Raw genomic sequence first — 23,781 nt, forward strand, 5'->3', positions numbered from 1 at the left:
GGCGGGGCTGTCTTTTACTCTGTGTGTGTGTGTGTGTGTGTGTGTGTGTGTGTGTGTGTGTGTGTGTATACAATGCCTAGCATAATGAGGTGGTGATCTTGGTTAGGGTCTGAAGGTACTATCATACCACAAACAATAACAATAAAATGGAGTCTGGATCCTCTGTTTTGGGGTTAGTGAAGCCAGATGACACTTGTCGTCTGTTCATCTTCCCAGCTGTCACAGAGATGGACTCTCCATTGGTTCTTTAAACAAATCCCTCCAGTTTTTTTAAAAAAGTTGCATCAACATTTTCTGTTCCATTTCCATGCCAACATTAAAAAGACTCTTGAAATCGCATTTGCTTCCAACTTATTGCCAATTATTCTCCCTTTTCACCTGTAACATGGATGCTGCCCAGGATCTTAGGGCTGGATCTGGTGGTGCGAGATGACAATGGAAACATCCTGGACCCAGATGAAACCAGCACGATTGCTCTCTTTAAGTCCCATGAGATGGCATCCAAAAGGATCGATGAAAGGATCCAAGAGGAGAAGGTATGTCCCTGCTTGTTTGTGGCCTTACCCTCATGAAGTCACCTGTACTCTCTGTCTGTGTGTATGTCAGCTGATTTTTTGGTTAAGGGAGGTTATGCTGTCATAGTGGTGTTCTATTTGGCATCAAAGCTAAACTGAATTCCACTGTGCTTCCATTAAAAACAAAAAAGGGGGAAACCCATTTAATGAGGACTGGGCATCCGGCGCTCCTTGGCAGCTTTGAAATTCTCAGATATAACGTAGCTTGCTCCTACCTTCCAAGTTTTGGCATCAGGTGCACGTTCAATAGTAACTGTATGGAATCATCTTTTCAACAGCATCTTAATGGCTTAGGAGCCTGTGTCATTGACTTCCAGTCTATATTCTTTCTAAGATTGCCCTTCCTTGTTCAATGGCTTTCAATGAGACTTAGGCACCAAAGTGCCACATGAGCACTTTTGGATATTTAATTTAACCAGACGCATTCTTCTTTTTCCTCCTCTAGTTAAAGACATTCAAGTTGTGATGTATTTGTTGTTCTTGTAAATGTATATGTATACAATATGAATCACTTTGGTTACCCCACAGTTTCAGGACACAGACACTCCTGTGGTACAACATGGGTTCATAGAATCATAGAATATCAGGGTTGGAAGGGACCTCAGGAGATCATCTAGTCCAACCCCCTGGTCAAAGCAGGACCAATCCCCAATTAAATCATCCAACAGATTTTTTGCCCCATATCCCTAAATGGCCCCCTCAAGGATTGAACTCACAACCCTGGGTTTAGCAGGCCAATGCTCAAACCACTGAGCTATCCCTGCCCCGTCAGTCCTCCTATCCCACTGAATGAATCAACCATCAGTCCTGTCTAGAAATTAGTTGAATCCTTAAGGAGACCCAGCACTAAGCTTTATCCCACATGAAGCCTCTGTTCTTTCTAAGGAGACCCCTTCATGTTCATTTGATCTTTTTCTGCAGTCTCTGCAACAGAATTTAGACCTCCGAGGACAGCCAGTATTCAACACAACACACACCTACGGCCTGTACGTGAACTTCAAGAACTTCGTCTGCAACATTGGTGAAGATGCAGAGTTGTTCATGAGCCTCTATGATCCTGACCAGTCGAAACTGATCAGGTAGGTTGCTGCTGAATCGGAAAGTTCCCTCTTGTTCTGTGGTGATTGTGGTGCCCCATCTGATGGCGCTGCAAAGAGGGCCGTAAGGGAGGAGTTGTTTAGGGTGGTTTTCTTCTTTAGTCTTTTGTTCTTTCTTTTGGTTACTCCATCAACAGTGATTTGGGTAGGAATTATTTTATCTCAAATGAGGCCTAAAGCCACGGTCTTGAGCCCATGTGATACTTAAAAATCCCACAACACTTGTTAAAGGGGTAAGTATATTCACACCAGTACCTTAGTCAAATTCCAGCTTGTCCCTTTAAATTCTACTTATCTTATATCCCCCTGCAGTTTCCTTTTGGACTGAATATATTTCTTCACTACCTCCCTTAAACTGTGTTTATAGGTTTGGTGTGTTCTGTTAAACAGCTGCCTCTCTACACCCCAGAGGTGGCTGCATTTCACCAATGGGCGAAGTGACTTTCATGTTTTTGAAAATTTTACCTAGTATACGTGAATTGCAGAGGTTTATTTTATTTTATTTTATTTATAGTGAAAATTACCTGGTTCGTTGGGGCAGTAATGGGATGCCGAAGGAAATTGAGAAACTTAATAATCTCCAAGCGATCTTTACAGTAAGTCCTGTTGTGTTTGCAGCTTGGAAATTCTCCAATGCTTAGTCATCCACTGTAATATTTATTATTATTATTTACTGCTTCTCTTGGCGAAGCCCCTTGAGTCCCCAGTCAAAACCAGTCCTGTATAAATACCAAAACTATTATTCTCCCTTTCCCTTTTTTAATGAGTGCTGTATAAACACGACAATTATCTTGTATTCTATGGGAGGAAGCTTTTGTATCTGGCAAATGCTGATTTACTTGGCAAGATGACCTGGGTCAACCAGTATGTTACCAAACAAACAGGAAAGTTACGTGCAGTGTAAGTGCCACATCAAAGACAAGCCCTTGCTTTATATTCCTCACCACATAAATCTAGTTTGCCAGGATTTTCAAAGTGATTAGTAATTTTGGGTGACTCCGTGTTTGGCTGCCCAACTGAAACATTGTAATTAAAGGGGTCTGATTTTGAAAGAGTGCAGTGTACAGTGCCCTTTGAAAATCAGGACCCTTTCAAGATGTCTTAAGTTGGGCACCTCTTTGCAAATCATGAGGGCCACGGCACGTGTTCTTGGTGTGCAAGAACCATACAGACAAAGGCTTTTGTAATCCTTAGCAGAGTAGCAAAGTGGCGAGCTTGATCAGCAAAGAAGTACAGAAGAGATGACATCTGATATGTTGCTCCTCATTTTAAAACACAAGAGTATTAGTGGCACTAGAGTTAATTTTTAAAATGAGAAGTTGCACCTTCCAAAAATGCATGGATACTGACTATGTTCATTAGACATTTGCTCAGGGAAATCGTGTATGCATGCAAACAATTGAGCTGCGTCCACAATTATTTTGACAGCAGAAAGTTTTCCATGCTTTTTGCTTGGACAGTTAAGGTTGTACGGACAAGCTGGGGTGTCTGCATTTGAAAATGTGCCCCATTATGTTTTTTTTAATATCTGTAAGGGTATATATTTTTTCCAAAGGCCACATTTTAAAGGTATTTTGGCACCTAAAGATGCAGGTAGGCACTTTCGGAAATCCTACTGAATGTCTAGCTGCATTTTTAGGCACCAAAATAGATTTAAAAATGGGGTCCTAGGTGCCTTGTTTGTTGTTTTCAATTGAATTCTCCTATTTAGGAGGAGTTGAGTTTGAGTGCATTGTTGGTTCTGCTCTTTGGTGGGGTTTCTGTGTCAATATTTTGCTCTTAGTTCTGAGTTTGTACAGGATTAGTGAGCTAGCTGGCTGGATTGTATAAAATCACTTGTAACCAGCTGTTCATGAAAGAATAACACTTCAATGTAATCATTTGTGGCAGGTTCAGACTAGAAACAAGAGTGGCACAAGCTAACTGTCCTGTCATCAGTAGATAGTGCTTTAGTAATAACATTATTTACCATCGTTTCCAGGACTGGTGCTGGGAAGTCTTATTGAAGGACAGCGTGTTGTTAAGAAGTTGCTATGTGTTAAAATTGTCAGGCGCGTGCCATATATTTGCCTTAAAGGCCCTTTTATAAGTGAGATTGTGTTTTCTTTCTTTCTTAGAAATTTATTTCCTAGCTTAAATGTGTTTGTCCTTGTCAGATGGCCGGGAAGTGATGAACATTGGCAAATGTCTTTTTGTTTTTTCTACGTTCACAAAGCAACTGGGTTTAATTTTCTCTATTTTAAATGGTTTCTGCTGTTTCTCCAGGACCTGAGCAGCTCTGACCTGATCAGGCCCAAAATCAGCTTGGTGTGTCAAATTGTGAGAGTGGGGCACATGGAGCTAAAAGATGGAAAGAAACACACCGGTGGGCTCCGGAGACCGTTTGGGGTGGCAGGTATGAGATGCCGAGCTGCAGAATGCATTAACTGAGAGAGACCATGGTCCAGTGGATAGGACACTGGCTTGGGAATCTATCCCTGGTCCTGTCACTGAATTTGGGAAAATCAATTCACTTCTCTCTGCCTGTTTCCCCATCTGTAAAATGGGTATAATAATACTGACCACCCACCTTCGTAAAACCTTTTGAGATTTACAGAGGAAAAAGTTCTCTCTGATAGCTACATATTACTACTGTTCGCTACTTATTATGCCCTCCATGCTTAAACTGCCCAGTTCTAGTCCCCTGAAGCAATGGTGTCCCAGTCGATTTTCAGATCCTTATCACAGTGTCATTTCAAGGCTTGGATTTTCAAAGGAGCCTTAAAGAGCTAGGTGCCCGGTTCCCATTGAGTTAGGCACCTAACTCCCTTGGCCTGCTTTGAAAATGTCAATCTGAAAACACACAGGGAAAATTAAAATTAAACTTTGAAGTAAACAGAATGTGAAATCTAAAGGTAAATTCTTCGCTTTGATCAGATCTTTGTAAATCCCATCCATTCTTATAGGGAAGAATATTCATGCCTTATGCTATAGGCTGGATCTATGAGAAAAGCTGTGTGAGGAATTTGCTTTACCTGCTAAGAGGATGAGAACACTGAAGGCTGGAACTATGTCAATCAATCAGATTAACAAGGCAAATAGGACAATTGACTGGCTGAAGAGAGAGTTGAGAAAACTATTATTCATCTTCTAGGACGGGAATAAGTATTTTCTGCTTCCACTTGGCTTTTGGAAAGTAGATTGTTTATTGATCCCTTCAAGGAAATCAATGTGCAAAGCAAAATTCTACTTAGACCTTGTTTACACTTGGGAAATTTTGGCAAAATTTTCCCATCATTGCAAATGCTGATCTTGCTCCACCAGTGGGAACAACATTGTGGAAAAACTAGTATGGATGGATTGGTGCTTATGGTTCCAATGCTGTGCCAGCCAGATCTGCTTGGTGCTTAAAAGAACCAGTGGCCCTTTAGGTCTCCCAAATTTGTTACCACTAGTGTAGCTAAACCAGAATTAGCATCTGTTGGGCAAGACTTTTTTTCTTTTTCTTTTCTTAACAGTCACTAAGCAGAGGTATAAAATGGTCTTTGTTAAACTTGTCTCGTTGCAGTAATGGACATTACTGATATCATACATGGGAAGGTGGATGACGAGGAAAAGCAACACTTTATTCCTTTTCAGCAGTAAGTATTGGACATCAGGGTGAGTCACGGAGCTGTATGAATCAGAACAGATAGTCTTTAGAGAATGGCAATGTCTGTATGGGAGCTTTGGGGTGTATCAGAAAGGCCTATTCCAGGGGTCGGCAACCTTTCAGAAGTGGTGTGCCGAGTCTTCATTTATTCACTCTAATTTAAGGTTTTGCGTGCCAGTAATACATTTTAACGTTTTTAGAAGGTCTCTTTCTATAAGTCTATAATATATAACTAAACTATTGTTGTATGTAAAGTAAATAAGGTTTTTAAAATGTTTAAGAAGCTTCATTTAAAATTAAATTAAAATGCAGAACCCCCCGTACGGGTGGCCAGGAGCCGGGCAGTGTGAGTGCCACTGAAAATCAGCTCACGTGCCGCCTTCGGCACGCGTGCCACAGGTTGCCTACCCCTGGTCTATACAGACACGTTGGTTAATTGTAGAGTCTGACCCTTTTGAAAGAAAAAAATCTCCAGTCATGTAAAGCCCAAAGTTTGCAGCAGGATGATTGACTCGAGTGTCATCAGTAAAAACCTCATCAGCATGATTTATGCTTTGTGACAGGGAAAACAACCACTGGAAGGGGGATGGCTGGCGGGGTGGTATCATAGCACTAGATTTGAAGTAGACAGACTCCCTGAAATCACACGTTCAAATTATAGAAGGATGAACTGAGGCCAGGTCTACACTACGGGGTTAAGTCTACCCATGTAGCTGGAGTCGACGTAGCTTAGGTTGACTTATTGCAGTGTCTATACCGCACTGGGTTGATGGGAGAAACTCCCCCGTCGACTTATCTTACGCTGCTCGTTCCGGTGGAGTACCGGAGTCAACGGAAGAATGATCTGCGGTCAATTTATCGGGGCTTTACTAGACCTGCTAAATCGATCCCCAGTGGATCGATTGCCGCAGCGTGGATCCCCGGTAAGTGTAGACATAACCTCAGAGTCCAATGCACGTTCGTGGGTGGGTTCCTATAGACAAGACTTCGAAAATCAGAGGCATCATCTACTGTGCATGCGCACTGGGGGTGGGATTTTCAAAAGCAAGTAAATGATTGGGAGCACAAATCCAATTGAATTTCCCTTGCCTTCACCACTGTGCATCATCTGTCTAAGGGTGGAGTAGGAGGAATTGGGTAAAGAGGCTAGAAGTTGGGGATGAAATGATTCCTGACTGCATGGTTACAATTTCTGGTTTGGAGAGGAGATACAAGCCCCAGAACCGTGCCTTTCTGCCTTTCTAGTTAGACTGGCTCTTTGATGGCACTGTTAACTTGTTCAGCACGTTACAGTAATGAAAATGAAGCTTGTTTGGGTAAGCTGAACTATGTTATTACAATCCTAAATATAGCAGTTCGTTTGGTTCAGCCAGCATGTCATTACGAGGGACTCTCAGTGGAGAATTTTTTATTCCTTTCATCACCTGTTTATATGACTAGAAAAACTGCCCCAAAGGGTGTTTTTCCTTTCCACAATAACGTGGATTTACAACTGTTTTTTGTCTGTCTTCGCTGCAGGGACATTGTAATTAGAGATTAGCTCATGATGCAGAGTCTGGATCCAAATCTAGGCTCTTCCAAAGTTTGGGGGTTCATATCTGGGTGCGGTGGGGTGGAGAGGGAGGCTTGTTAAAGGCTTTGGCTTGTTAAAGACCATAGGGGCCAGATCCAAAGGTCAGAGATGTTTGGATCCAGGACTTGCTTGGCCTTCAGTCTGCCTGCACCCCATCTTCTGTTGTTCCACTTCTCAGAATCGCAATGGAAACCTACATCAGGCAGCGACAGCTAATCATGTCTCCTCTAATGACTTCCCATGTGATCGGCGAGAATGAGCCTCTCACTTCGGTCTTCAACAAAGTCATCGCTGCAAAGGAAGTGAATCATAAAGGGCAAGGTACACACGTTGGACAAGGAGCCAGCTTCACAACCTGGGGCAGGGGAAAGGCTCCCTTTCTTACAAAGGAATTGAATTACTTGTGAAGGTTCAGAGATCAAGGCCACTGGAGTCTGTTGCTTCCATTGGGCCAGACTGTGAACTGCTGCTATCCTATCACCAGAGATTGAACCAGGAACCTCCAAAGCTAAAAGCATGAGCTGCATAAGCTCCCTAGCTGGGCTATAACAGACTCATATCCTCTGTGGATTGGGCAAGGAGCGGGACTGTAACAGCCTCACCAGTGGGTTATTCCATCCTTACGCAAAACAGAAGACTTGTCCATTTCTCCCACTAAACTAGTTTGCCACTAATGTTGTAGTTACCTTGGTAAACTACGCTCCATAGCTTACATCTCCTTTTATCCCACCCCACCCAACCCCTCTGTTTCTCCTAAATGATTTGGATGTGGCTGAGACCTTATGGTTTGGGTTCTGCCATCTTTGCTCAAATTAAATAGTATCTTACTCCAGTGACAGTCCCACTGAAATCACTGGATCTACTTACAGAATTAGGTAATAGTCAGCCATGAGTAAGTGTTGGAGAATCAGGCCTGGTGGAAACTTGGGGTTGTGTAGTTTAGCTGTGTGTTTGAGATACTACATTATATATATCAGACAAGAAAATAGTCATTAGTTTTCCCTCCTTAAGCCCAGGGTTAATGGTCATACTATAGATATTGCACTTGTACCAGTAAACATTTATTAAGTACCATATTTTTTCTTAGGCCTCTGGGTCTCCCTGAAGCTGTTACCTGGAGACTTAGCCCAGGTTCAGAAGGATTTTTCTCACCTTGTCGACAGATCGACTGCAGTGGCTCGCAAAATGGGATTCCCTGAGATTATTCTGCCTGGTAGGTACCTTATCTTCATGAACACAAACTCTGACTTGCTACCGTGCTTGTGAAGGACATAAGAAGACACAGAGATCCTGGATTTACCTGTTGTGCAGAGCTCTGTTCCATAGTTGGTTGAAAAGTGTGTGTTGTTTTCCACTAAAATTTTCAAATAAGATTAAAATGTTTCTGTTTTGTCAAAAACTTTCAGCAGAATTTCGGAGTTTCATCCAAAAAGTGAAAATTTTCAGTTTTGTTTCTGTTGTTATATTTTATTTAAGGAAACCTGAAAAATGTCAATGAATGGAATTTTTTGTAAGAACGTTTCCATTTAGTCAAAAAGCCATCTTTCATCGTGACATTTTCCCCCACCTGCACTATTGAATACACATAGGGAGGAATTCACCCTGGCAGATAGGAAAGAGAAATACAAAAGATACGAACTTGGTCATGGCATAATGGAATATGAAGCTCCCTTGTCCTTTATTCATGAGTCCATTTGTGATGATAAACAGAGGTGGTGTGTGGAAGTCATGCATGCAAGGATTATTAGCAGGAAGATTGGTACATGATAGAGTCTGACCCAAAAACTGAGGTGAAGATGAGACCAGTGGTTCAATCTAGAGCTCCCTTGATATCATTCAAGGATGTGAAATAATATGGTCAAAGTCCCATGCTGGGGTGTGAAATGTTAGCCCTGTAACTTCCCCCAGCTGGCTGTCCATGAAAAGCGGCTCACTGGGAGTCTCTTAACATTTCAGGTGATGTTCGAAATGACATCTACATCACTCTGATACAAGGGGAGTTTGACAAAGGGAAGAAGAAGACTCCCAAGAATGTAGAGGTCACCATGTCTGTGCATGATGAAGATGGCAACCTCTTGGAGGTAGGGTGGACCTGCTTGGATGGTGGGTGACAAAGATGTTGCTTTATGCATGTAGTGGGCTGCTGCAGGATCTCCAGCTGAGATGGCCGTTATGGAGTTCCTATGTGCAAGGACTGTGTGATGGTTCAGTTAAGGTAATTCTAGGGGACCTCTGTGATTGCATTGCTGGGAAAAGCAATAGAAAATGTAATGGACACGCCTGTATTGGTTGAAGGATGGATTAGATGACATAATGGATCTTTTCCACCTCAAACATCAATAGGAGGCATAGGATATAGGTAAGGTGAGTGTGGTGTAGTGTAGTGGTTAGAGCATGGTTCTGGGAATCAGGGCTCCTGGGTTCTGTTCTTACCTCTGCTACTTTTATTTTTCTTCCTCCAAACTTGAGCCTTAAGGTTCAGTTAGTCACGCAGGAAACTCAACTGCTGGAGCACAGCTAAAGGTTGCACACCTTGGCAGCAGGAGTCTAGATTGTAGTCTTGACAGTAATTTACCAAAATAAACAGGTGTCTCACAGAGGCCTCTGCATGCTGAGCTTTAGTCCTCGGTATAACCCTAGATTATTCCAATCTCTTATCCAATGAATTTTAGGGCTCAGTCCTATTGAACTTACACATTAATATTGATGTAAGGAAATCTTTGAAGGTTAGGAGTAAAATTTTCTAAAATCACCAAAATGACTTAAATGGCTACGTCCATTTTCAAAAGTGATTTAGGCTCCTAAGTCCCTAAGTCACTTTTGAAAATGGGACTTAGGCTCCTAAGTCACTTAGATGCTTTTGAACATTTTACCCTAAGTATTTTTTCCTGACTTTATTTGCTCTTCACCTTTTTCCCCAAAGAAAGCTATCCATCCAGGTGCTGGTTATGAAGGGATCTCCGAATACAAGTCCGTTGTTTACTATCAAGTCAAGCAGCCTTGTTGGTATGAAACCGTAAAGGTGAGTGTGTGCATTTTACACTCCTGCTCCCTTCACATGGAGCCTAAAGAATAGGACTAATCAACAAACCTTGAATCAGCAGAGGACATGTAGAGTAGCATGTTGTCCTATGTGGTCTAGAGAGACAGTGTTGTCTGGTCTTTCAGCAAACAGGACTCTGGTCCACTTTCAGCTGCAGCTGAAGGATTTCAGATGCAGCTAAAGGATTTGCTAGAAAAGGTATCATCGCTGGATCTGTTGTGTGCTTCTAAAAACCATCCGCACCCTTGCTGTAGACAGAAGCAGAGTATCTTTGGGATAATTGAAGGGTTTAACTGCTAATCTGAATTGGATGGGGGGGGGTCTCTGAAATGGAAAGAACAGGCCTGCTTTTCTGCACTTGGAATCCTGGTAAAATAAAACCTCGAAAGGCCCTTCCATTTACTTCCTAAACGTTTTTCGTGATGGAAGAGAGAGAGGCTCCTGGATTCCAGACGTTATTGAAGCTCTGATTGATTGCATAACCCTGGCCAAGTCAACTGGCCACCTGTACTTCTATAAGATGCTGCATCTAAGAAGAGCTTTCCCAGTAACATAAAGTACAAATGCATATATATTTGTGCAAGTATGTGTATATACACTTGCGCGCACACACGCAGAGTAATTTAAATACCTAGGTACCAATGGATTCAGGACTGAACGGCTTTAGCAAATGCTTTCATGAAGATAGTGCAAAGTGGATTGGGGGTAAAGTTTTCAAAAGAGCCTACAGGAGTTAAATGCTCAAATCTCATTCAGTTTCAATGGCATTTGCATGTTGAATTCCCTGTGATCCTTTGAAGATCTTAAACAGAACTAGAGATGAGTTTTCAAATGTAGGGCCAGGGACAAGAACTCCTGGATTCTCTCTCTGACTTTTCCACTGATGTGTTACATTGGGTAAGGTACTTCATTTCTAGCTATGCTTTTCCCATCTGCAAAATGGTTATAAGACTTTGGGGTGAGGGGTTGGAGCATGTTATGAGACTTGCTTTGTTAGTGTTTGTAAAATATTTTGTGTTCCTCCTAATCAGAGGTATATGAGAAGCCCTAATTATTGTTCGATTTGACCCCTCACGTAATGTTCAGGTGTCTATTGCAATTGAAGAGGTCAGTCGTTGCCATCTGAGGTTTACGGTCCGTCACCGATCATCACAGGAATGTAAGTACTTGAAGCGGAGACCAGGGAGGTTCCCCCCCCCCCCCATGTATATTGTGCACTTTGTAGCCTAGATATGTTTCTGAGTGTCCCGCAAAGATGGAACCAGCATTCGGCCTTCCTCCTAACTGTAGTCTGCTGGGAAGGGGATGGTTCAGAGTTTGGCATTGGCATGGACAAGCAAGGGAATGCTTTCTGATGAGCCCCCTCAACTTAATGGGTGAGCAAAACGGGGCTGCTATTCTAAGAAAACAGGCTTTTCCCACTGGATTTCCAGCACTTTTGCTTCTGATTCTGATTGGAAATCTCGCAGCAGCAGCCGCCTTTCTTGGTGTGTTTCGGCATTTCCACTCCCTGATTGGAAGCAAGAAATGGGAATGACACATGCAAACGGGGGTGGGGGGAATAGGGTTTTTTTGTCTATAAAAATGGGAAACAGGACTGCCTGTCTTTTGTGCCGAGGAGCTGAACTACTCATTTTATTTTTAAGTCATTTACAAAAGTCAGTGCCGGAATGCGCTGTGACTCAGGTCTTGATGGCCTCGTTGCAGGAGGACTTTAGATCAAATTCATGAGAGGCTAATAAGAAAGTTAAATAGCCAAAAATCTCATGAAGCTATTTCAGAGCAGTGGGCGGCCCCATGAGATCAGATCAATAGCCTGAGAAACTGATCCAAAAAGGGCGGTAAGACACTGTAACAGAGCCTCCTTGGTCTTGCTACTGTCTCGGTCAACAAACCACGCAGAGACCCTAGTGCTGGTTCAACACCCTGTGCAGTTTATTTATAATTGAGTCCCACCACTTTCATAACATACCTAGCACCTTTTCAAGCAGGGGGAGAGCAATCTCTCTCCCCCTCGCATTGCCTGCTTTCCCCCTTTTCACTTCCTTCCTGTGCCTATTTGTGGGCTCTGGCTAATGGCTTCATTAGCCTTTCTGCCCTGCCCCACCTACAAATTAGGCACAGGTCTGCCTCATCAGTTCCAATCTGCTATGCCTGATTGGAGCTGCTGTGAACAGAGTGCTGACTCAGGGTTTCCTATCTAGCACTCTGTCACAGACACAAATCCATAGAGTTAAATGCAAGATGTGGTGCCAGATTTGCAAAGATAGAGGCAGTAGGTACGAAGTCAGAAACGCATGCATTTGCATTCACAATTCCTGTGATTACATGTACAAGTGATTATAAGCTGCTTGGGGCAGAGGCCATCTCTTTGTTCTGTATTGGTACAGTGCCTAGCAAAATGGGGCCATGGGCTATGACCAGAGCTCCTAGCTATTGGAATACAAATAACAAATACATTAACATTTAAGGCTGTGATTTGCAAAACTGCCTAAGTGATTTGAGTGCTCAATTATCATTAAAATTAGGCCTCTTTGGAAAATGTCAGCCTAAACCTCTATGCAGAATTGCTCTGTAGGGATGCAAATTGCAGTGCCTTTCTTCTTGCATCTACCCATTGAAAATTTGGATATGATGAGGCATTAACAGAGAAGCGTTCCCATCTTATGTAAAAATGGTCTAATGTGCCTCGAGGTGTGTTGCAATGAAACAGTGCTTTTTAAACAGAAGTTATTACTCTTGCTTTGTTCCTTAGTAGCAGCAAGTCACAAAGAACCTTCCCATGGTTTGGGAGCTGGGAGATAATCCCAGCTAGACAGACTAGAGGCCCCTCTTAGTGAAGGTTATGTTCTTTCTTTTGCAGCCAGGGATAAATCGGAGAGAGCTTTCGGGGTGGCCTTTGTGAAACTGATGAATGCGGATGGAACAACTCTGCAGGATGGCAAACACAATTTAGTCGTTTACAAGGTAGTTTGGGGGGGGGAAATCCTGTAGTTGTGCAATTCTTGTACTAGTTGAAACGTCTTTCCCAGCCATGTGTGTAGTCTCCTGGTAACACAAGCCTTACTTTACTCTGTTAACCGCCAGAGTCTGAGAACCAGTGACACACTAATTTGTGGTCATGATAAGCCACCATTAAATAAGGTTGCACTGGGCAGACCTCTGATCACTTTGACACAGGTCTGATACATTCTTGTTGTAGCTTGAGAATCCATTTTGCTTGTTTGCTATATTTGGCCCCGTAACCCAGACAGCCTATAGAGAATGGGCATGGAGTCACGTCTTTTCCCTTTCTGCCTTTAGGAGGAGCTGTCTTTGACAAGGGGAGAGATACCGTGTTTTCAGGCACAGTAACAGAAAGTTAACCACTGCAGAGAACCACAAGGGTATTAAAGTGACAGTAAAACCTCTCTAATCTACACATTATAATCTGCACTGGCAAAGTGGCAGTCGCTTCCTATCCTCCAGCAAAGATTTAATAGCGACTCATGGAGTGAAATCTCCCAGTACCGGGATGTCATTAGTGTTTTATAATGTAGATAAGTGGACCCCAACGCGGTGCCCGCCGGGGCATCTATGTGCGCCCGCCTACTGACAAGGGAGCACCCCACCACCGAGGAGCGCAGCCGCCGAACAAGCAGCCGCCGAAATGCTGCCGAGAAGCGGCAACTTCAAGAAGCATTGCCGCTGAAATACCGCTGCTTTTCGGCGGCATTTCGGCAGCGACGCCTCTTGATAACGCTGCTTCTTGGCGGCATTTCGGCAGCTGCTTGTCCGGCTGCCGCGCTCTTCGGCGGCTAGTCGTCAGGCGCCTGCCACACTGAAAAGGTTGGGGATCACTGATGTAGATAATACTACAGTACATTTATGAAGTGCATTGCTACCATGTTAACTTCCATGGTATCATTAGATAGGATAAAATGTATCAGAGAGAGAGAGAAACTCATATTTCAGGGTGTAAACAAAGCCACCTGAAGCCTTGGGAAGGTTTCCCAAGTGGGCAGGCTATGCCATTTTGGGTTTCTTGTTCCTTCATCTGAAGCATCTGATACTGGCCACTGTCAGAGATGGGATACTGGACTGGATGGGCCACTGGTCTGTTCCTGTATTCCTGAGAATATCTATAGATAAACTACAACACAGAGAGAGGAAACCTGGTCCGGTGGTTAGGGAACTAGCCTTAGACTTGGGAGATGCGGGTACAAGCTCCTGTTTTGGGGAAATCAGTTAGTATCTCTGTGCTTCAGTTCCCCATCTGTAAAATGGGGGTGACAGCACTTTCCTACCCCACAGGGGTTTTGAGAAGATAAATACATTAGAAGATTGCAGGGTGCTCAGATACTCTGAGGATGGAGGCCAGATAAGTGCCTTGGATAGAATGTGATTTTTCCATGCACAGTTTAAAAAGAATTCCAGTCCATAGCAGATGTGAAAACTGCCGAAAAAACATGCAGTCTGCTGCTGTGTTGGAGAGCATTTGTAGCTAATGAGTCTGCCTGCCTCCTATGTGGACGGGGCAAGATGGAGTATTCTCAGTATCTGAAATCACCTTCCCCAACTATGTTCTATCAACAGGGCGATAACAAGAAAATGGAAGACGCTAAATTCTACTTAACTCTTCCTGGCACAAAAGTAGAGGAGGAGAAGGACGGCCCACCAGGCAAAAACCTGCACCACTCGTCCAACTTCACGCCCACTAAAGACAGCACGAAGGACAGCTTCCAGATCGCCACTCTTATCTGCTCCACCAAACTGACCCAGAACGGTAGGTCTGGCACTAGCAGCGGGGTGGGCGCTATGCTGTGCTGGGAGAACTGTCTGCCAGGTGAACGAGGCCCTCCCCCCGTACATGAAGACTCTCTCTTAGACACTATTAGATTAGAGGCTACTTTAACCTACACCTTCCTGTTAGGGGGTTAGCAAGTAGAGCGACTCTCTTCTGGTCCTCCAGTGTGAATCATAGAAATGTGGGGCTGGAAGGGGTCTCGAGAAGTTGTCAAGTCCAGCACTGTATGCTGAGGCAGGACCAAGTAAACCTAGACCATCCCAGATAGGTGTTTGTCCAACCTGTATTTAAATACCTCCAATGATGGGGATTCCACTACATCCCTTGGAAGCCTACTCCAGAGCTTAACTACCCATGAAGTTAGAAAGTTTTTCCTAATATCTAACCTAAATCTCCCCTGGTGCAGATTAAACCCATTACTACTTGTCCTACCCTTCAGTGTACGTGGCGAACAATTGATCAGTCCTCTTTATTACAGCACTGTATGTATTTGTAGGCTGTTATCAGGTTCCCCCATCAGTTGTCTTCTCTCAAAACTAAACATGCCCAGTTTCTGTAACCATTCCTCATAGGTCAGGGTTTCTAACCTTTGCTCATTTTTGTTGCTTTCTTCTGGAATCTTTCCATTTTTTCCACATCTTTCCTAGAGTGTAGTGTCCAGACCTGGACACAGCACTCCAGGCTTCACCCAAGGGACAATTACCTCTTATGCGTGGCACTCCAGTTAATTCACTCCAGAATATTTGCCTTTTTCATGGCTGCAACAACATTGTTGACTTGTCTTCAATCTGTGATCCACTATAACTACCAGATCCTTTTCAGCAGTACCACCACCTGGCCAGTTATTCCTCATTTTGTAGCTGTGCATTTGATTTGTCCTTCCTAAATGAAGTATTTTGTACTTGTCTCCATTGAATTTCATCTTGTTGAATTCAGCCCAGTTCTCTAATTTGTCAAGGTCATTTTGAATTCTCATCCTGTCCTCTAATGTGCTTGCAACCCCTCCCAGCTTGGTGTTATCTGCACATTCTATACGTATTCAACTGGAGACCGAGCCAAAATCAGTGGTGATGGGTAAAATATATGTGTAGGAGTAGGTCACATGTTAGTAAGTGACTCTGAGACTGTCAGTCTAAATCTAGAAGGGGAATCAACATACTATGTGGTTTTGGGGTGGAGAGAGTGTAAATTATGCCAACTCAGACTTCCTTTAGACTCTAAATTTGGCCTTCTGTGTCTTGATTGCATATTATGTGTCTGCTCTTCCTTTAAAAGGTAGTAATCAAGTTTATTTGCAGACAGTGGTTGAGATCTTCAGAGCAGTCTAGGGGATTTACATACACATCTACTGGTAGCTTTCATGGAGGTTGTGTCTAAACCCCCTAGACTGTTTTGAAAATCTCAACCACAACCTGTCACTGAATTTGATGTTCCTGGATGGTCCAGAGCTGTGATCAATGAAGCCCACAGCTTAACTTGCTTCCTAAAAGAGGCTTAAAGTATAGCTTTAAGAAGCATTCTGAAAACTCTGAAGTAAACGTAAGAACATTTGTCAGTCAAGTCATTCAGTATGATGGAATTCCCAGCTTATGGGTGTCCTCTCTTAAGTATGTGAGAAGTCTGCAAAATCGCATGTTTCATGTGCTAGGATTTAAAATCATTGGGGTGCCTCTAAGAGCAAGGGCAATTCTGGCAAAGTCGAAACAGCCATTACAAAGTAGTATGACTCGTTTCTTATAAGCTGATACTAAAAATAAGCACCGTTTCCATTTCTTTATTGGTCTGCAGCCATTAGGGTAAATCGGCTCTGGTGTTCTTTGCGATCTGTCACTAATTGTCATTGTTCTGTCCTTGGTAGTTGACCTGCTGGGTTTGTTGAACTGGCGTTCTAACTCTCAGCACATAGCGCACAACCTAAAGAAGCTAATGGACGTGGAAGGAGGAGAAATTGTAAAGGTACAAGATCACATCTTCTGTTGGTGTACATAGAGATTTACGTCCCGATCTTGCAAACTCGTAGACATGTGCTTAACTTTTAAACCTTGACTACTTATTATTATTATTATTATTGACCATATTATTTGTATGACCATAGAGCCTAGGAACCCTGGTCATGTACTAGAACCCCACTGTGCTAGACGCTATAGAAACAGAGAACAAAAGGACAGTCCCTGCTCCAATCTAAGTATAAGACAGAGACAACATGTGGATACAGATAGACGGGAAGCACAAGGAAACAATGAGACGGGACTGGTCTGCATGATAGGCAGTGATCTCGATATTCCAGTGGGTGTGCTAACTTGCTTAAAATGTGCAGGCTCATTTACAGGTGAGCAGTTACTGAAAAGTCCAGAGGTAGCGTGGACAGTAATGAGTTTTAGGGGGAATTATGTTCATAGCAAATACATAGAGCTAGAAACAAAACCTAAATATTATTTCTGGAAAGTTGCAACAGAACACTACTTTGTTTGCAGGATTGGGGCTGTAGGGAGAATTCAATACAAGTTATTGCAAAATATGATAATCAGGAAAACCCTGATTTTTTTTATTTATTTTCGGTAGCATCTAGGTGGCCCCAGTTGCTAGGTGCTATACAGACGCACAAGAAAAAGACAGTCTGTGCCACAAAGAACTTATTGTCTGAGTGGCTTGAGAACTTCAGCTGAAAATTGGAATTTCCAGGAAAATGAAATTCTGATTTTGAGAAACTTATTTTTTTTTAACTTTGGATAATCACTATGTCGGCTCACTGGGGTTGTGAAACTGGGGGTTCGCTTTGAAGGTCAGTTGAAAATTGTCTTACTTGCTGAGCTACTCAAGTGAAGGTGGCGTGTTTGTAAAATCAGGACTCCTGGTGATTGCCAAAGGAATGTTGTGCTTGGAAGGCTTGTCCGTGATCCTTTGGCACAGAGCACAAGGTTGACATGCTCCGCTGCAAGCAGGGGCTGTGTCAGGGCAAAGTTAGGGGTAAGCCCCTTTGTAGAGCCAGCCACTCCTGTACTCTCACACTGTGCCAGATAAAAAGGGGGCAGGGCATGGCAGATATGGGCTTACGTGTGATCTTCACGCTGGAGAGTCGCTCACCCAGTACTTCTTATTGACCTTGCTCCTGCTACTAGGAAGGAGCAGCTTGGCAGACATTTACCAGCATGCACAGTGCCTGGTTGGGCTCCCCTGCATCCCCTGTCCTGCTGATCCCTTTTTACCTGTTTGTATACATGCAGCTTTCACACCTCTGCTGGGCTGGATCAAGCCCTTTCTGTTTTCCCTAAGCTCCTGGGGGGAAAGGGAGGATTCCTGAGCAGCATTGAAACAGAAATAACCTCTGTTTCTGCTTCCCCATTATCTTCTCGCTCTAGTTTTTACAAGACACACTTGATGCACTTTTCAACATAATGATGGAGATGTCAGACAATGAAACCTATGACTTCCTTGTGTTCGATGCACTGGTGAGTGGTTGTTATCTGCATATCCCAAAGCACCTTTATTTCAGCCATTTCTTCAGCCTGTCTTCTCATTCTGGTTCCTATTGCTTCCACTGGACAATTGATTGGTGTCTCAGTCTATGAGAAATATGAAATTATATTTAAATGCGGTTTATACTAGTCAGGAGTCATTGGGTGCTAATGTAAGGCAAGGATAGTAGATGTACCATGGCCATTTCCATGAATATAATGAGAATAGGGATTAGGGTGACCAGATGTCCCGTTTTTATAGGGACAGTCCCATTTTTTGGACTTTTTCTTATATAGGCGCCTATTACCCCCCACCCCCGTCCCGTTTTTTCACAGTTGCTATCTGGTCACCCTAATAGGGATTGACATGTACATAATCCCTAGCTCCTTACATATAGCACTTTTCATCTGTGGATCTCAAAGCACTTTACACAGAAGGAAAGTAGTAGTATCCTCCAATAGACTGAACGTACAGAGAGGAAGTGAATTCCTCAAGGTCGCACGGCAGGTCAGTGGCAGAGTTGGAAATAGACCCAACATCTCCTGAGTCCCAGTCCAGCTCCTATCTATTGGGCAATAGTGCCTCTCAACAAGAGAGCATTTTGTACAAAGATCCCAGTAAAACATCCAGCAGACATTACAAAGAGATTGCATGGAACAAGGAAGCAACTGTTTAATAAAGCTCAGCAATAATGTGACAGTTTAGAAAAGAAAGTGAAGATCACTGTATCCAGCTGAAACTGGGGGGAATTTAGGGAGACAGGGTGCAATTACTCAAGCCACGGTTTTAGCAAAGTAGCAGGATTAGGAGCCCTATGGACATAAAGTGTAAGGGGATCTTTAATGACTCCAGATGTTCAGAGCCTCACTTTTGAGCCTCATCTGAAAAACAGTGCCTCTAGCAGCATTGTGCCTCTCTAACCTCCGCTACAGAAATATTGCCATACGGAGTCTGCGTTAGTGTCACTTACCAAATCACCAGTGCTACTTCATGCAGCAGCTGACTTTACTGTTATAGTTCCCCATCTGTCCACTGAGTAGGCCTAACATTGTCTAACTTCTGTGATAGGATATGCTCACCCTCCAAGGCGAGATGGCCATTATCAGCAGATACGGAACACCATGTGTAACATTAAAGCTGAGCAGATAAAGCATAAGCAACCAGCAAAACAAAATGGCACATGATGAGAATAATTTGCAGGACAGTTAGTTGAAAGTCAGGCAGTTCAGTACTTCTGTTCCCTTCTGTGTTTTTGGCAGGTATTTATTATTTCTCTGATCGGAGACATCAAGTTCCAGCATTTTAACCCTGTACTTGAAACTTATATTTACAAGCACTTCAGCACCACCCTGGCTTATGTGTAAGTATCAGTAACCACAAACCTAGCTATCACAGTGATCTCTTGCTACTGCATAGACTAGATGTGGTGTAGGAGATCAAGGTAGCATAGAGATTAAGGTGTGTGGGTGAGAGAGCGAGGGTGTGTACACCCATGTGTTCCCACCCTGAGATCATCTTGAGAATAGAAGAAAATTATAATTATTTACTGCAGAAATGGTGTATGATTGAAATAATTAATTTTAATCGTAGAAAAACATTGGCACTACCTTTGTAAACAGACAGTCAAGCGACTGGCCCCGGTGTCCAGTTCAACTGTAATCCCGTCTCTTAGAATTATAAAAGCCAGCCCCCTTTTTGCTTCACCAGCTGCCAAGGGACTCTGCATTGCCTGGAACTCTTGAAGCTTTTTGAACGGTTGCCTTCTCCTTCTCTGCACTTGCTGTACAATCACTGTCAGCAGAGGGTTATTTCCCCCCCCCCCCCCAGCTTGCGGAGGATTCATCATCCTCACTGCTCCTTACTAAAAAATAAACCTTTTTTATGTCTGATTTATGGATGGGCTGCCTCTCAGCTGCGTTGTTACCTGGCCTCGCTTTCCAGCTTGGCTCTACAGTGCGACATCCCCATGATGCCAAGCAGACTAGAGAATTATACAGTGCTCGCCATACACTCTATGTGCCAAAGGGTTTGACAAACAACGAGCTAGATCCTGGCAGTGCAGCGAGTGAGGTAGGAGAAGGCAGGGGCTGCTGTGCACTCAGCAATCCCTCACATAGACCCTGGGTTGCTCAGAGCTTGGTTAATCAGGAGGAAAAGGTGTTTGCTTGAATGTTATCCTCCCACATGCCTGTTGTTGTTTTGGAAAAGTGCAATGAGATCTTGAACTTCTACCTAGACAGTGACCAGAGACTAAATAGTAAAGATGCACTGATACACCTTCCGTCCAAGGATCTCAAAGCACTTTATAAATTAAGTCTCAGGAACCCTGCTCTTCTATTAAAGGGGCCATTACCCCTTTGTACATATAGGTAAACTGACGTCCGCAGCAGCTAAGCATCTGATTTTCAGAATTAATGGGCTTCCCAAATTCTTCGTTAAAGCTGCCCAGGCTCAACACTTTGAAAAAACAGGCCACAAAGTTTGAATTTTCGAAAGGATTTAGCACCCATGTTTGGGGCCAGATTCTGGGAGCTGCTGGGTGCTGAGCACTTTTGAAAATCTGCTCCCATGTGGTTTGCCCAAGGCCCCAGAATGACTCAGTGGCAGAGCTGTGACTAGAATCCAGGAGCTCTTATTCCCGGTCCCTAGCTTTCTAACCACTAGGCCATGGTCCCTTTCTGGGATAAGGGATCCTGGTTTAGCTTCTCCTGTAACTACACCTGTGTTTGTTCTCCTCGTCTTTTCCTTTCCTAAGGAAACTCACCAGAGTACTGAACTATTACATACGAAATGCAGATGACTCCAGCAAGACAGAATTGCTGTTCGCTGCCCTGAAAGCCTTGAAGTATCTGTTCCGATTCATCGTCCAGTCACGGGTACTGTACCTGAGGTGAGGCAGACCCTCTAGACTGTGCAAAATATCCGCAGAGGGTACAAACTGGCATCGTTCCAGCCAAGAGAGCCTGCTTCCGATTTCCCCCAGCAGAGGATGCCCCTAGTTATTGAGAAAAGACATCTATAGCTGTCTTTTATCCAGGACTGTAGAGAGGTCTGTGTGTGTGGGTGGAGATATTGATCAGAACAAGGGAAAACAACTTAGAACACTTTCCTTGGGGGTGAAATTCTTTCTAATCATTCACATCTTACATAAGCTGCATTTGGCAATGTAGATAAGGAGCCTAAACTTGGTGGGTTTTTTTGTTTTTTTTGTTTTTTTTTAAATGCCTTCCTTTTTTAAGAAGCTTCCTCATTTTAAGGGACTTTTGGGGGTATTTCTGCTAGGTTCTGTGAAGACCCAAATTGATTTAAAAAAACCTGAAGGGGAACTCTGAACAATCTTTAGTGGTGAGAGAGAAATCCCCTTCTATATTAATCCATTCAACGGAAATGTTTGCACGTTATGGAGGATGCCTGATTCTGCTCCCATTGAGCTCTTTGCAGCAGACATTAAAATGCACTGTCAGCTACTTGAGATCATTTTGTATTTTGCCTCACGCAATGGGGTCCTTGTCCAGGACTAGAGCTGCTAGCCACTAAGATAATACTAATAATAATTAATAGTATTTGTCACAGTTCAGGATAACTGCACCTGTATTCTCCCTCTGTGGGCTTAAGAGTTTCTGGCTGCCAGCCGTCCCCTGTCTTGGGTGTGTCTCTCTCTCCCGACTGGTTTTTTTCCAGGATGCACAGTTCCCTGCCTACACTGTGATATTCCTAGCAAGCCAGACTGCCTAAACAGGCCAGCATCTGCGCTTTGCTTACTATGAACAGAGTAATGACCCACAGTTACATGTTACCACACAGCTCTTTCTACACAAGCACATTTATTCTTAAAGTAGAAGCAATAATGAGAAAACTTATTAAAAACAATTAAAGAACCTGAACAATGCTAAAAGGCTCAACTTTGGTCTCCGCCAACTCCAACCTCGGACTCTGGTAGGTGTCAATCCTTCAAAAACCCACAACTGCATTTTCCCTGTGGTTATAAGTTCATAATCATCTCAGATCTGGAACCAGAACCCAGGCTGGGCAGTTCAGCAGTTTCTTTATACAACGTAGGCCTTTGATATCCAGTCTCTGGGAAGAGGTAATCAGCAGACAATCACCTCTCCTCAGGATGTAGCTTTGGAAGGCAGGGTTTTTGCAGAACCAGAGGTGAGGAATATGCAGTAATCTCTCCCTAAGTATTCTTCAGAAAGTCCACTTTTGTCTGGCACCTTTTCAATATAGTCCTCCCAGCCTCACACCACATCTCCCCCGTAGAGAGGTTATATATAATCCTAGCCCACAATAATACATAAACTTTGCATTTAATATAATGGACTCCAAAGATACTTAAACTTAATAAATAAGGATATGCAGGGAATTCCCATCACTGTCACAGTATGTGCCAGATTGAAATGTGTGTCTCATAGCCCCAAACCGTTATTCACACAATTCTCAGCAACCATTCAGGACTGTTTTCTCCTCTTAGTCCTTAAAAGCCAACATAGAATGAGCTGGATTCTCTTCTGGCTCGGGCATCATCAACAGAATTTGTAAACTATGCTTAAACGTCAAAGTTGGTGATTGTTGAAGCCAGAAAGGACCCAGCTTGACTCTCAGATTCCAGGCTGAGTTTGAGTCAGTTGTGGATAGAAAAAAAAAACCCTACTTTTTGCTGTTAAATTTAACAGATTTAATCTGGAAATCATTGATACAATAAATCTAGAACCCCACACACTACTTTTACTGTCACTTTTCATAGCAAAAGAGCACTTTAAGAGGTTGCTCTGAAGGATAACATGTATTTAAGCCATTGTGGCAGTATTCCTCGCTCTGGCCTAAATTGGTATGTATCGCCAATGTGCTCTTTTTCAGGTTTTGTGGGAAAGACGAAGATGGGGATGACTTTAACAATGCAATCCGCAAGTTGTTTTTCTCCTTCAATGTCCTCATGGACCGACCACTAGAGGAGGCTGTCAAGATTAAGGTTGGTCTAAAGCCTGTTTTGAATGGTGTTACACATCTATTCTGAGGACAAGTAATCAGTATTAAAGTCCCCAAAGTGTAACAAGTATTAATCTGAGCTCTTTAAGCTTTGCACAACTGTGACGTATGCTAAAATATTGGCATTGAAATGCAGCCACTTCTGGGGTCGAGGCTGACACCCCAGCCCGCCTGTAACAGTGTCGTAGGGAGGACAACAGTTTGGCCACTGACACCCGGGCTTATGAATGATTCAGACAGCAAATGATATGGAAACAAATGTAACAAATGTAGAGAAGGAAAGTAATGAAAGACCAACAAGCTTTTGCCTGTGTCTTAACTTGTTCTGCTTTCTTGTTTGTCTTGCGTGAATTTTACTTGGGGCCCACTGAGTGAGTGAGGAACAGACAAGCCATGCAATAAGGCTTACTTGCTGCTTTCTTCTTTATAATACCTCTGGCCAAAATGCATTAATCGCTTTCCGCTGGAAGGATTGATTCTAGTTAAAAGAGCCTTCACATTTGAGTGTCTGATCTATTTAAAAACCACCCTCTCCAATGCCTGTGTGGTGAGGGGCCGTTCTTCCTGCAGCACGGAACTTCTTGTTCCCACCACCAAAAGCAGATGGGGAGAATGCCCCTCTACAGCAAAC

General features: G+C 43.3%; 1 protein-coding gene across 1 annotated transcript in view; it reads left to right on the forward strand.

The window, feature by feature from the left end:
* DOCK5 (dedicator of cytokinesis 5) overlaps positions 1-23,781 on the forward strand; it is a 130,843-nt gene that overhangs the window by 57,830 nt on the left and 49,232 nt on the right. Inside the window, exons 7-23 of the mRNA XM_065398350.1 lie at positions 401-536; positions 1,497-1,654; positions 2,187-2,268; positions 3,938-4,067; positions 5,220-5,292; positions 7,055-7,197; positions 7,964-8,089; positions 8,833-8,957; positions 9,800-9,898; positions 11,006-11,078; positions 12,783-12,886; positions 14,495-14,684; positions 16,564-16,661; positions 18,065-18,154; positions 19,421-19,521; positions 20,917-21,051; positions 23,022-23,133. Coding sequence (XP_065254422.1) covers positions 401-536; positions 1,497-1,654; positions 2,187-2,268; positions 3,938-4,067; positions 5,220-5,292; positions 7,055-7,197; positions 7,964-8,089; positions 8,833-8,957; positions 9,800-9,898; positions 11,006-11,078; positions 12,783-12,886; positions 14,495-14,684; positions 16,564-16,661; positions 18,065-18,154; positions 19,421-19,521; positions 20,917-21,051; positions 23,022-23,133 — 1,975 coding nt within the window. The remainder of the gene's footprint in view (positions 1-400; positions 537-1,496; positions 1,655-2,186; positions 2,269-3,937; positions 4,068-5,219; positions 5,293-7,054; positions 7,198-7,963; positions 8,090-8,832; positions 8,958-9,799; positions 9,899-11,005; positions 11,079-12,782; positions 12,887-14,494; positions 14,685-16,563; positions 16,662-18,064; positions 18,155-19,420; positions 19,522-20,916; positions 21,052-23,021; positions 23,134-23,781) is intronic.

The sequence above is a fragment of the Emys orbicularis genome, chromosome 2, assembly GCF_028017835.1.
Source record: "Emys orbicularis isolate rEmyOrb1 chromosome 2, rEmyOrb1.hap1, whole genome shotgun sequence".
Classification (NCBI taxonomy): Eukaryota; Metazoa; Chordata; order Testudines; family Emydidae; genus Emys; species Emys orbicularis.